Genomic DNA, 14825 nt, shown 5'->3' with positions numbered 1-14825 from the left:
TAGGTCTATTTTTTCTCACAACGATCCTGCGAGGTAGGTTAGGCTGAGAGATGGTGACTCGCCCAAGATCACCCAGAGATCTTCCTGGCTGAACAGGGATTCGAACTTGCGTCTCCCTGATCCTAGTTTGGTACTCTAACCACTGTGTCACATTGACTTTCTTTTTAAGAGTTCTAAGAGGAGCCATGCTGGATTGGACCATGGGCCCGTCTAGTCCAATGTTCTGTTTACACGGTGGCCAACCAGATGCCCCAATGAGAAGCCCACAAATAGGACATAAGTGCAATAGGTCATGTTCCCTGGCAACTAATGTACAGAGCCGTACTGCTTCTGGTACTGAAGGTAGCACATAATTTGGCCATCAGGGCTAGTAGCCGTTGCTAGCCTCTTCTTCATTAATTTGTCTAATCATGCAGGCTTTTAAAGCCATGCAGATTGGTCACCATCGCTTCATTCTTCCTCCCTTGCCTTCTGCTGCCCTAGCCTAGACCTTCGGAAAACTGGGATCCTGGAAGAAGCAGAGCCGAAAATGGCAGCCCTGAGTTTGTTTTCCTGCAACTAGATAGTCCCATCTGGGGGTGATGGGAGACAGTGACACCCGCAGTGTGTTGCTTATGTCCGGTCGACTCCGTAATCTCGTTTTGGTTGTTGTCAATGCAGAAATTGCATTGTTGTCAATGAGAACGCGGCCCGGTTCCTGACAGGCCACAGACCGGGACCAGTCCGGGGCCCAGGGGTTGGGGACCCCTGCTTTACAAAGCCGCTTGCGTGTTGCAGATGGGGGGATTCTTGTGGAAACACGGGCTGCGGCGGCTTAGCCGGGGTCACACGTGGAACTGGGAATCTTTCCCCCACTTTGACCTTTTCTGCTCCCTCCTCCCTCCCAAGCGTATAGGTGGTTAGGGAGACTCTCCGTTCCCCACTTCCAGAATTACAGCAGGAGAGAATTGGGAAAGGTGGTTCCTCAACCGTCCATCTGGAAGGGAGTAGCTGCATTGACCTCTGGAAATTATCCATCCTGTCACTAGCAGCAGAGGATCAAAGATTCTGAAGATGCAAAGAATTTACAATCTGCCTTCGTGTTCTTTTATCGGCACCTCGAGTAAATACTAGCAGATTATCTCCAAAGCCCTGGCTGTTCTTTCGACTACCCTCCCTCTGTCCTTTGCTGCCTTTCCGAGCAGCAAGGAGCATTCAGCCGAAGTGGCATCTAGGTCCAAAGACTAATTTAGACCGAAGCCCGATTTGATGGAATAAAATTGTTCTGGGACTCCCTTGACAAAGCTATTAAGGAAACTTTCTGGGCTCTGACAAATTGCAGCGCCCCCTCCGGGGAGTAAGGTACGCCGGACCTGGAGCAAGAAGGGAGGCACGCGGCCAAGGTTAGAACAGTTGGCCGTTTCAACATTTCCATCCATTGTGTGCCTGGAAACCTTCCGTGCAGTTTGTTGGTTTTGCAAAGCAAAAGGTTTGGGAGCTGGTAGTAATTCATAAATTCTAGCAAACCTCTAATACGTTCCAGGTTGGGAGAAGTTTAATTGAAAAAAGGAGCTAGTATTCGAGGCAAACACGGTTGAGTGCAGTTGGAGAGGACCTGCGGCACTGCACGCTCCAAGGGCCATGGTCATCTCCCAGGCACCTCAGGTGCAGCTCTCTGCTTCTCTTTCTCTCTCTCTTTTTGCAGGAGTTGCTCACTCTTACGTTGGGCTCTCTAGCTTTGCATTGTTTGCCTTAGCCGCCTATGGCAAGTAAAAATCGTCACCAGGTGACCAAACGGAAAAGCTTTTGTCAATTGTTTTTATTTTGGGCTGCAGGTGACTAGCGTAGGTCTGGGGAAAGGTTTGTTGCAGGTCAGTTCTACGCTGCATCTCAAATTCCTTAATCTCTACCACCAAACCCTTGAACAGGCTGCTCTGATCTTGCACTTGGGAGATTTTTTGCAGCGACGAGGACCCATCCAAATCCGAGATCCGAGTGAGCTTGTTGGAAATATGTCTTCCCATTGACTTGAGTGATGAGAGGCTTTACTTGGACAACTTGAAGTGGGATAGGGAGGGGAGAGGTGAACCAGGATTGAGAGAACCTTGCTGTCATCCAGGCAAAGTCCCTGCCTGAACAGGAAGCCTTAATAGACCTACTTGGCCAGGAGGAGCCCTTGGCTGGCTTGGCTGGAGTTGCTGTCGACTCCAGGAACCAATTACTGCCAAAAGAGTGTTCGGAATGGTTAATTCTGGTAGCCCTGCTCTATGGATCTCTAGGAGATCCATATAGCCTGGAGAAGAGAAGATTGAGGGGAGACATGATAGCACTCTTCAAACACTTCAAAGGTTGTCACTCAGAGGAGGGCCACGATCTCTTCTCGATCCTCTCAGAGTGCAGGACACGGAATCACGGGCTCAAGTTAAAGGAACTCAGATTCCAGCTGGACATAAGGAAAAACTTCCTGACTGTTAGAGCAGTATGACAATGGAATCAGTTGCCTGGTGAGGTTGTGGGCTCTCCCACACTAGAGGCCTTCAAGAGGCAGCCGGACAGCCATCTGTCAGGGATGCTTTAGGGTGGATTCCTGCATTGAGCAGGGGGTTGGACTCGATGGCCTTGTAGGCCCCTTCTAACTCTGCTAGTCTATGATTCTGTGATATTGGTTCTAGCCTTGGCAGCTCATGACGGTGATAAAGACCAGTGAGATGTGTTTGTGCTTCGTACCCTAACGCTGTACACCTAGCGATCCAGACCTGTTCAATGGTTTGTTGTTAGAGATTAAAGAATTTGAGACTCAGCGTAGACCTGACCTGCAACAAACCTTTCCCCAGACCTACGTTAGTCACCTGCAGCCCAAAATAAAAACAATTGACAAAAGCTTTTGCGTTTGGTCACCTGGTGACGATTGTTACTCGCCATAGGCGGCTAGGCAAGTGGCAAAATTGGTCACAGTTGCTCCAGTTTAAAAGCTCAAAAAGTTTCTTGCAGCAAGGAGCCCATACAACCTTTTCCCACCCTCCTCTCCATGCCACCGTCGCCCTTTTAGAATCCTAGGTTTAATTTTTTTAAAAAAATAAGTCGGTAGTCCTCATGGTTGCCTGATGACTTACGGTTTGGAAATCCAATGGCTGAATTGCTCAAGGGCATGAAAGAAGTATAAGGAGGAGTGAGGGCGGTTCCACACAAGGCTTTTATTGTGCAATCACTGTGGTTTGGTGCCTGGGATTTCACACAGCGTCATCAGCAATTTGTGAACCACCCGTGTTCTTCCAGTGCGTGTGCTAACAAACACGAACGCATTCCTGCTGTTAGAGGTTTAATCTGTTGGAGATCAACAGCCGGAATATAGCCGGGTTCTCCAAGTTCGTGATGGTTTTGGAGTCTTCCGGTGTCTGTCTGAAAGATATTGTGAATTGTTAGAGGAGAAGGATGCAGAAAACAGCTACCAGGGCTGAAAGAACCGGATGTTGCTTTGCGTTTGGGGGTGGCCCAGACAGGCTTTTGCCCCGAGGGGCACGAGAATCCTCCCAGCAGATGTTCTGCCAAAATTACAGACGTGCGGAATTTCCCTGTGGTGGAATTTACCATCATCCTGGGGCAGAAGGAAAAGCACAGCGCTGTTCCAAGGCTAAGGGGGAAATACGGAAGAGTCAGGGTGGTTTTGGGTTATGAGCAGATGGTGCCGATCTTTGACTCCTCACTCCCAGCTGCAAAACATTGGAAGCTACGGCCGCGTCCTCGCCAAGGAGCGAGACCCATTGAGACCTGCTTCCGAGTAAACATAGTGTAGGATTGTGCTGCATTCCTGATTTTCGGCATGTTTCCCCCCCCCCGCCCCTCACGTAGAAAAGTAATGCATGCAGACGAACATGATGTTGCAGCAGGGAATTCACACGGCCTGTAAGAACATCATAAGCGCCCTGCTGGATCAAACCAAGGGTCCATTTAGTCCAGTGCTCTGTTCACACAGTGGACTCGATGGCCTTATAGGCCCCTTCCAACTCTACTATTCTATGATTCTATAAGTGCATTTCCGTAATCTTGAGGTTACCTCTGCATGGGAACTGGTAGATCTCTGGGTGATTTGCAATAGATCAGCCAGGATTTTCTGACTCCTAATCAGTTAACATTAGCAAAAAGGGTTTTTTATAGGCCCTAAATTAGGCTGTTGAAGATGGAATCACGTCACACACGCACGTGTGCACAACCAGGATTGAATTGTTATATGAAAGGATTATGACTCCGTTATGATATTAAAAACAATTCGCTGGGCTTGGCATGTGCTCAGAGGTTACCTGTCCCTTAATCCTAAGTGAACGCCAACTTCCATCCTTCACCCTGAGCTACAACTTTGTGCCCGGCTTAGGTTGAATCTTGGGTCACAAGTAATAAAACGAAGTGGATCCCACAGGCCTGAAGCCTGCCCTTCCCTGACGTAGGGAGTGAGTCCCACTGCATGTAAAGGGATTTAGTCCCTTGGGACAGTGTTTAGGATGGCAGCCTAATCGTTCAGAAGGAAAGTTGTCTGTTCATTGGGGCATAGAAAATGGATGCATTTCTTCCTGATGTTGCAGTACCAGGGAATCAGCTATGGGCAAAGCACAGGGGAAGAGAGCTCTGTGGGTCCCAATCCAGTTCCTCAGATCGCTGCAGCTCCTTTCCTCGAACCACTGCTTATTTGACTGTTTCCTGGCTTTCGCACATTTCCCCCCCCCCTCCATTTTCATAGGTTGTAACGCCGTTCCCAAGGCTTAGTTGCTGGCATTAAAAGCTTTCAGCTAAAATAGGCTGCTAATTTATTTATTTATTTATTTGTATTTGGGCTCTGCCTCTTGAGACCTTCCATGAAACGGAATCTGCCCCTCAGCCTATTCCGACACCCTCCTATGCGGGAGTGAAGTGTACGCAAGGCCCAACGAGCAGCGTTTCCTAATCAGATGCCTCCCAAACGGGCCGGGCTCCAATTCCCATCATCCCCCGGCCATTGGAATGCTGGGAGTTGTAGTCCCAACACATCCGGAGGGTGCCGGGTTTGGGGAAGCCTATTTCATATGGTGATTTAGGGCAGCCCATTTACTAACAGGGACTGGCCGGCGAGATCACATTACGCCAGTCCTTTTACAACTTCATTGGCTGCCAGTCCAGGTCCGGGCCCGATTCAGAGTGCCGGTACTAACATTCAAAGCCCTAAACGGTTTGGGGCCAGGTTATCTGAAAGAACGCCTCCTCCCATATGTACATGCCCGGACCTTAAGATCATCTACAGGGGCCCTTCTCCGTGAGCCCCTGCCAAAGGAAGTGAGGCAGGTGGCTACTAGGAGCAGGGCCTTCTCCACTGTGGCACCCCGTCTGTGGAATGAGCTCCCCAGAGAGGTCCGTCTGGCGCCTACACTGTACTCCTTTACATCGCCAGCTGAAGACCTTTTTATTCTCTCCGTATTTTAACACTTAATTTTAACTTAAATTTAAATTTTACTGTTTTAACTCTGTATTTTAATCTTATATCAATTTTGCTGCGTGGTTTTATCCTGGTTGTGCTTTTTACACTGCATTTTGGAATTGTGCTTTTAACCTGTTGGTTGGTTTATTATGGCTTTTAATTTTTGTGAACCGCCCAGAGAGCTTCAGCTATTGGGCGGTATAAAAATGTAATAAATAAATAAATAAACAAATTTAAAGGCCAGGGTGGTTCTGAAAGGGAAGGGCGGTGCCCCCTTTACCCTTCTTTGCCCACGTTTGTCCTCTACGGCCACCGGGCAGCCGTCGTGACGCGGATCCCGGCGGCGTATGCAGTGAACCGCATTAGCAACCGCGGCGTGGGGGGGGGGGCGTGCAAACTCGGCCGCTTTTGACAGGTGACGAGGAAAACCCGCTCGGCAGCAAAGCCTGGAGAGACAGCGAGAGAGAACACACTGCCTGTTCTTTTATTCATTTGCTCATTACTTGAACGTCAGAGCCGGGCCCGGGCACAGGGCCTGAGACGCTTGTTTTATCGGAGGCCCGAGTTCTAATAGCAAAGCCGGTTTAAGCGCCGGGGAAGCGAGGCGACGGCTGCCCCCAGCCCTGGATTTGCTATCGGAACAATCAGCCGTGTTGAGGCCGCTGGCCTGGGAGGCGTAATGAAGGCCTCTGGGAGAGACGGGGGGCTTATTTCGGAACCCGGCGTGACCCTTGAGGTAATCGCAGCCGGCGATAAAGCAGGAGGAGAAAACCAGCCACGACGGAGGGGAGTGGGCAGAGGACCGTCCCCTGCCGCTTGCCGTGCGAATCTCTGGCCTTCTCGGCTGTACCGTATCCTAATTAAAACCCCTCCCGCTTGTCCCCCCCTTTCCCTTTTATTTCCCCAGCCACAGTTTCCATGTTTTTGGGAGCCCAACCCAACTTTTGCGTCATAACAAGAGAATGAAAACCCAGTGGAATTTTGAGTGCTTTGCTCCATTTGGGGTTGTGTGCGTATATTGTTTGTTCGTTGCATTTCTATCCCGCCTTTTTTCCTCCAAGGAACCCAAGGCGGCGTACGCAACCCTCCTCTCCTCCATTGTATCCTCACAACAACAACCCTGTGAGGTAGGTTGGGCTGAGAGTCTGTAACTGGCCCAAAGTCACCCAGTGGGTTTCCATGGCTGAGTGGCGACTAGAACCCGGATCTCCCGTCTCCCAGCCCAACACCTTAGCCGCTACACCACAGGTACCCATCTAAGGCCATAGCTAGACCTAAGGTTTATCCCTGGATTGTCCAGGGGTCAAACCTGTTCATCTAGGTGACACACAGGGGATCCAGTGCTCAGGCAGGGGCGAACCCTGGATGATCCCAGGATAAACCTTAGGTCTAGCTGCGGCCAGAGTCTACCCTTGACGCCGGTCCTACTCTTTATCTAAAGATGCTCCCTCCAACTCTGCAAATGCTGCTTCTCCTCCCCCGCACTCAACCACCCAGCCTGTCTGACTCTACTTCCTCGCGAAAGCTTTTCTCTCCGGTCTCTTCTGCCCCCACCCCACGTTACACATTCCGCCTTAGCCGAGGCCTCCGCGTCTCTGGGATCAATTAAACGCTCGCCAGGGACCCCGCTGGAAGGAATCCTTCCTCGTTTTTCTGGCAGCTGTACTACATCACAACCAGGGCGTTTATACGCCTTGACCTTCCCTCTGAGAGCAGGGAACCGTTCCTAAACACGCCCCCCTCCCCCTGCGCCTGTACTTTCCACCCATCTGCAAAGCCCTGCTGCGGTTCTTTATCCTGCCGGAAAACGCTCCGTTTCCATTTTTATTTTTTTGGCCAGGACATCGCGGCTGGCGGGGGCGACGCCTGAAGGGTTAGCTTGGTGGGCGGAGGGCGGTTTTGTCCTAGTCATTTGGCTAACCTCAGCTGGCTGTTCCGAGTGGGAATCTCTCCTTTCCTACGGCATCTCCGTAGGAAACCAGAGCGCAGTTCAAGATGGGGACAAAACACACGCACACCACATTGATTTCCGCGTGTGTGTCTGTCTTTCTGTCTCTCTGTGTGTGTCTGTGTGAGAGACGTTCCCTCTCCACTTTCTTTTTTGTAGATTTGGGGAGCTAACAGATGGGCAATTTTAGTGCTACGAATCAAAAGGCATTGGGCAGCGTTTCCATTTTTCCTTCCTTAATGCGTCCCGTCCCCCCCAGGTAAGAAGAAATACAGAAGAAATGGCAAAGCACAGGTGTAAAATTCTGTGAACAAGGCAGGGCAATTGCATTTTGATATTTTCCTCCTCCTAAGATCCAGAACTGCTTCTGCCTGCAAGCTCTACCTGTATCGGCAGTTCTCAATATTGTCATGTCTAACAAAATGAGAGATGCTGTTGTTGTTGGGGCGGTGACATTGTGAACAGAGCCAGTGTAGCGTAGTGGCTAAAGTGTCAGACTGGGAGTCGGGAGATCCGGGTTCTAGTCCCCACTCGGCCATGGAAACCCACTGGGTGACTTTGGGCTAGTCACGGACTCTCAGCCCAGCCTACCTCACAGGGTTGTTGTTGTTGTGAGGATAAAATGGAGAAGAGGAGGAGGATTATGAACGCTGCCTTGGGTTCCTCGGAGGAAAAAAGACGGGATATAAATGCAATAATAATAAATAAATCAAGTACACTACAAGATGTACTTATGGCCACCCATTTGGATGGTTTTAAAAGAAGGGTGGATACATTCCTGGAGAAGGCTATCAATGGTTACTAGTCCTGATGGCTATGGGCCAGTCACAGACTCTCAGCCCAACCTACCTCGCAGGGTTGTTGTTGTAAGGATAAAATGGAGAGGAGGAGGAGGAGGATTATGTACGCTACCTTGGAGAGAAAAAGGCGGGATATAAATGCAACAATAAATAAATAAATAAATAAATGGCACCTCTGCTTATGCTCAGAGTGCTTCGTTGCTGCCATTTCAGTATCCACTCCTAGAAATTAAGGGTGCAATCCTATCATTTTTAGACAGAAAAAGGCCTGGGGAATGCTGGAAGTTGTACAACTTTTTATATGTCAAGACTACAACTTCCATCACCCCCAGCTAGTGATGGGAGTTGTAGGCTGATGGTTCTAGAGAGCGCACCAGCTTGGGGGAAGGTGGTTTAAAACTTGGCATGGACAGTGAGAGTTCCAGGAAGAAATTTGCCCCAGTATCTCTGGTTTTAAAAAATGGAAGCTGTTTTCTTTTTCATATTGAGTGCTGTTAAAGAGAGAGACATTCAAGATTCCAGGTTTTAAGGATAGGGGAAGCCAAAAGGAAGAAGATAAAATATGTTTCCCCCCTCCACATCCTCGCACACAGCGGAGGAGGATCACAGGGTCATAAAATGAGGCCACATCCGGAGGGATTTCCTTCGGGCTGATTCGGTGTTTGTCCTGGAAGTGAATGAAATTATGACTCTTTCTTAAAATACCATTATTATTTTTCTGGCGTGTGTGTGTGGCGGCGGTGATGGTTTTCCCAGGCAGGATACTAGACTCGTAACTGTGAAATGTTTCAAATGTTTGATGTATGCTGTGGTTGTTGTGCTAGTCCCGGAGGAGACAAACCAGAACGAATTAGGATCTAACCTTGAGTTCAGCCAACTTTTTGCTAACACCTAATTTTTAGTGACTAGGAAACCTTACGGTATCTGCAATAAATAAATAAATCTGAGATGCACGACTGCCCACTGCTAGTTATCTTCAAGCCTCCCAGCCATTGGCTGAGCTGTTGTGATGTCATGGAATGTTCATAAACATTCTAATTGCTCAGGATGGCTTGTCGGCAATAGAAAACTCACAGGCAGTGCAGCTGTTTTGAGTGAGTGTGTTTTATGTACTGATAGAAACTTTAAAGACAAACGCTTGTCTTCAGAACTCCTAACACTTATTCGTTATCCATACTAAACTTTCAGGACATGCACGTAAATAAAATAGGTTGAGGCATGCTGTATTGCAGCCTTACCCTTTGGACTGGCATGCAAGGAGGAGAAAGAAATTAGCGCTATCAGTGTGTGTGATACTTTACCAGGGTACTGGAAATAAAAGGGAGGTGAATTCCAGTGCTTGAAAAAAGAAAATGTACTGTGTTCAGTTTTCTTTTTTTGAGCACTGCCGTTTGTCTCTCTTTTGTTTCCAGTTTACGGTGCCTTTTCCCTCTTCATCCCAGTTTACAGGGTACAACAGGACAGGTCCCTGCCCGAAGAAGCTTACATTCTAAAATTCAACATAGGCAGGAGTGGGAAATGGAGGCAGATATAAATGGGGCTAGAAACAGGTCATGGTTTCACTTACTTGTAGCAATGGACAAGAATTTCATTCCAGTTCAGTTTAGTTAAGAATTTATCAGCATTTGTGAAGTTCTTCATGTTTGGGACAAAAACAACCTGAGATTTTTTTTATAAAAGTGGGTGAATACTGAATTGACACATTTGTCCGTTTCATAGGGACACGAATTCGGAGAAGCTTAAGTTTTGATCATTCGCCCATCCCTAAATTCGCAGCGGACAGAAGTAGCTTTTACCCAGCCCACCTTGCATTAGCAGTGTAGACAGTAATAGAAGTACTTTATTCTTGGAATAAACTAGTTTTAGTTGATGAATTACCGCGACCGCACGGATTTTCCCTTCTTATCAGCATGCGCTTGAACCCTGCCACTTGTAAGCCTGACAGGGCTGCTAAAGGAAGTTCAGTCGCTCAGTGTGGGTTCCTGAGTGTTCTCCCTAGTGCTGTGTCTGTGGGGTTGTGAATAGTTTGGTCTCCCCCCATCCCTCCGGCCCTTTGCTCAGTATGATGAGTCCCTGGGCAGCCACTGTGACTGGGGTAACTGCTCTTCGGTCCCGTAATGGCCATTAAACGGTTTTTATGAGTCGATTGGCGACGTCCTCCTTCGCTCCTGCAGGCAGTCCCGCGCTTGTCGGGCGTGGGCAATTTGCACGCCGCCGGCTCTAATTGACACAATAAATCGCACCGCTTTGGGAAAGAGATGCGCGGCGAGGTCTTAGGGAGGCATTCAAGTTCTGGTGATCCTGAGCGAAGGCATCCGGCAAGAGAGGAAACACTCAACCACGGGTTTCTTAGGAAAGGCTTCAGGGATATAATTTTATTGGGGCAGAACCAGAATCTCTGTGGCGCCTTGCAGGACCCTTCCTGTGTTTGCTGGTGAATGTGCAAAACCGTTAGCGGGTACTGCCACGACACAGGCTCTGAACAACAGACCCGGCCGAGGCTACTCCCTGCTCAAGCTAAGCACCACCGCTTGATACGCCTGAGGCAAGGGATAAAACCCACCTTCCTCCAAACTATGTGGAGAAAGGGGTTTAAAATGGAGAATGGATTTTAATATATATAATAATGCGCTGTGAGTTACATCTGCTTAGGTGAATGATTGTCAGAGTGGGTGTTAAATGTGTAAACTTAAGATGATAAATGCCAAACAGACACGTGGGCTTTTTGTGGTAGTTTAAAAACAAAACAATCAAAATTTATTTTTAAAAGTTCATAAGCTTTGTTTCAAATAGCAACATTTAAAAACCTTTTTTGAAACCTTTCATACAATCCGGTCACTCATTCACATTCGCGCTTTCCTTTTTCTCACACAATCACTCTTGAACTTTCTTTATTATCAGTATTGATTAATATACTTCCACTACGTGAACACCACACCCTAAAGACACCACTCACTACACTGACCCTCAAATTTCCCAGAACTTAAGTACCCTCAACACAGAGACCACTAAAGACTCTAAGAGGACCTAACAAGTCCCCCACAATCCCCTCCGTCCTTCCCTTATATATGACTCCTCCCCCTCCCAAGACATTCTAACTCCGCCCACTCAGGCCAACATTCTAAAAACCACAGACTTACAAACCGCAGACATACATTTGGAATTGACTTGTGGGGTGTAACGCCACAGGTACATTTTGTGGGCAAAAGTGGTGGAAGAGAGGGGTGCATAACCCATGCGTGCCCGCTGCTCTTCCTCCTTGCAACTTTCTCCCTCTCTTGCTTTCACCCACTTTCCAGGGTTCCTAAATCCCTTTGCTATTTATTTAAAGTATTTTTATCCAACGGAGGCTCCGGAAGCGGCTTGCAATCAATCAGTGAAATAAATCGGACACAGGCCGACGGCCCCTGCCCCTCGGGCGGACAAACTAAAAAGACGTGGACACGCGGAAAGAGGGGGAGGGGAGGGGGAGGGGAAGAAAATACGCAGCCTGGTCAGCCAGACTAGCACAAGGGCCTTCTGCTTCCCTCATTTCCGGGGATAGAGGCAAGCGTGCTTCAAACGTTCTTGGAGAAAGCATAAGATTTACGGAGGCCTCAAAAGAATTGCCTCTACCAATGATAAAAAATACATTTATTTCCCCCCCTTGCTGCGTTACTTTCAGAGACTCCTCTTGACTGAGTCACCTAATTAATCTTTTCTCCCTCTTTTCTTTGGCTCCGGCTTTTTCCCATTTGCCAGAATCGGGGGCGGCTGGCCGAGAAGAGGACAATCCCCTTGCCTCCCACCAGGACGTTGAAGAAAGAGCTGCCTTCCATTTTCTCACACAGCGAGGACAGTGAGGAGAGTGACAAGGTCAACGGTCACCACCCTGATGTCAAGCAAGAGGAGGATTTGCATATTAGTATCATGAAAAGAAGGTACTCGACCACCATCATGTCCCCCATCCCAAGCGGTTAATTGTGTGTGCTCTGAAGCCAGGAATTGCAGGTTGTGGGACTGCACAAAGCCTCCATTTTGGTTGGCTGCTTTGTCTCTTAAAAGTCATTGGTTGAGCTGCTGTGATGTCATGTAATGTTCATGAAAATACACAAGTACTCTAAGCACAGTTTGGACCGCAACAAGATTCTACTGCAATGCTGTTTCCCACGGCCTGCAATTGCTTGGCTGCAGATCCCTTGAAAGTCATTGGTTGAGCTGTTGTGATGTCACATAAAGTTCATGAAAATCCACGTGTACTGTAAGCACGGTTTCGACGACAACAGGGTTGTACTGTAATTCCATTTCCTGCTGCCTCCAACTGCTTGGCTGCAGATCCCTTAAAAGTCATTGGTTGAGCTGCTGTGATGTCACATAATGTACATGAAAATCCACGTGTACTGTAAGGACTGTTTTGACGACAAGGTTGTACTGTAATTCCATTTTCCCGCTGCCTCCAATTGCTTGGCTGCAGATCCCTTAGAAGTCATTGGTTGAGCTGCTGTGATGTCACGTAATGTTCGTGAAAATCCATGTGTACTCTGAGCACCGTTTAGACAACCACGAGGTTGTAGTGTAATTCCATTTTTCAAAATGAGCCATGCCGTAAAAACATCTAAGCCCGTTGGCGTTCTCCTCACTTCTCCCAAGTCAGAAGAAGTCCCAGGGGCAGCCAGGGACACCTGGTTTTGCTTTCCTTTGGGAAGAGGGAGCACTGGAGAGATTTGATGTCATTTTTTATAATACTTGCTTTATTTACAAATATGTAAATAGAACTGAAATGGTGAGAAAGAAGCAGTCCTTCAAGGTGGCGGACCTGCTGCCTTGCAACAGATCCCCAGAGGGGTTTGGGGGAGAGAGAGAGAGAGAGAGAAAGGGAGCTTTTACAATCCTGGGTCTTCAGACAACTTTCATCATAGAGTTGGAAAGTATTTTGGAGGCCATCTGGTTCAGCCCTGTGCTTGGTACAGGAATATTGTGTACGTATGCTCTCTCTCTCTCTCTCTCTCTCTCTCTCTCTCTCTCTCTCTCTCTCTCTCTCAAGATATTTACATACACACTCTTCTCTTACCTGGGGTGTGCATTTTGCCTTCCCTATGTTCTGAGAAGTATCTCTTCCAAACACACAGAGAGATTCCCAGCTGTCTTCCAAGCGTTACACCAATCAGGAATTCTTGGCTACTGACCATCAATCAGTCTAATCAAGGAGTGGTCAGACCTCTGTGTCACAATCTAAAAAAGTCTTATGAATTCTGTAGGTAAAAGCCAAGCTTCTGTGGTGTCATAGAATGTTCACGAGCATTACAACTGGTGCAGGCAGGGTGGGGCAAAGAGTCAGCCATGGAATGTTTGACTGTGCAGTTTCACTTCTGTAAGGAAAGAAAAAGGCCACTTTGGTTCTGGAAAAAAATTAAATAATTCCCCAATACTCTCTGCAGCTGGCAATACAGGTCAAAGTGTATTGGGAATGCCTTAAAGACTAAGAATTTTGTTCTTTATTTGAGATTTTTTTTTAATATGCATGCATATAAATCTGTATATATCCATAACAATGGATACACGTGAAATGCATATATATATATATATATATATATATATATATGATACTTCAGCATTACAGCTATTATACATAGGCTTCAGCAAAAGAAGACCAAATATCCCAATAAGTATCCATTTGAAGGTGGCGTCTATATGCTACCCGTTCAAATGTTGAAAACGTTATAAGGTCCTCAATAGATTTCATTATAGGAGGTGAGCATTTATTCTTCCAGTTTTGTAATATCAATCTTTTAGCCATCAAGAGGGCATAGAGAATCCATTTATATCGACCATTCGCTAATTTCCACGAAGCAAGTAAATAATTTTAAACAGTGTGTACGTCATTGAGTATCAAAGACTTTTCCAGTACAAAATTTAGCCATAGAATAACCTCTTCCGCCAAAGAACCAACTACTGGACATTGCTAAAACTTAAGTTCAAATGAAACATTAGCTGCATTGCCTGACCAGCAATTAACCTAATTAGACAATTCATGATTAAAGCCTCGATTTATTCTGCCATAAGCTTTTGTGGGATAGATATCCCACTTCATCAAATGCATGGAGTATTATGGAGCGTTGAGGTTTATACGCAGTACAGCTGGTAGGAAAGGTCTGTAAACAGTGAGGACGAAAAGAAATTAAATGCAATGTGAATAACCACTGCTAATAATGTGGTTGTCACTTTTTGCATTTAATTTCTTTTTGATCTCACTGTTTACGACCCCTGCCCCCCCCCATATGTACTGTATATAAACCACAAACTTTCCCCCATAGCCCATGCATCTGTCAGAAGTACGCTGGAGTCCACGAAAGCTTATGCCAGCATAAAATTTGTTTGTCTTTAAGGTCCCACAAAAAAACTCTGTGTTGTTTTTACTGCAATAGACGAACACGGCTGGAAATTCCAAGGAAAACGTGGCGCTTGTAAGATCTTGTAATGGCGTGGGGATAAAAATGTAATGCCGCCGTATCTCGCCAGCTTCCCCCTCCCTTACGTGTATAATTACAGCTATTTTTGAACATCCTCCGCGCTGTCCTCGCTAATGCACGGATTCGGAGACAAGCCCTCTAAAAACAAAGGAGTGAAAAGCAAAAGCGTGTAATTGCTTTTCTTGCGATTTTTTTATGTGCGTGTG

The 14825-nt window shown here is 47.2% G+C and overlaps 1 protein-coding gene across 8 annotated transcripts in view; it reads left to right on the top strand.

The window, feature by feature from the left end:
• SAMD11 (sterile alpha motif domain containing 11) overlaps positions 1 to 14825 on the top strand; it is a 273793-nt gene that overhangs the window by 135822 nt on the left and 123146 nt on the right. For all 8 annotated transcript variants that reach the window (XM_063145111.1, XM_063145108.1, XM_063145107.1 and 5 more), the window contains exon 3: positions 11912 to 12090. In XM_063145111.1, the coding sequence (XP_063001181.1) occupies positions 11912 to 12090 (179 nt within the window). The remainder of the gene's footprint in view (positions 1 to 11911; positions 12091 to 14825) is intronic.

The sequence above is a fragment of the Elgaria multicarinata genome, chromosome 20 (genome assembly GCF_023053635.1).
Source record: "Elgaria multicarinata webbii isolate HBS135686 ecotype San Diego chromosome 20, rElgMul1.1.pri, whole genome shotgun sequence".
Lineage (NCBI taxonomy): Eukaryota > Metazoa > Chordata > Lepidosauria > Squamata > Anguidae > Elgaria > Elgaria multicarinata.
Note: the sequence above shows the minus strand (reverse complement) of the source record. Positions and strands in the feature narration are given on the sequence as shown.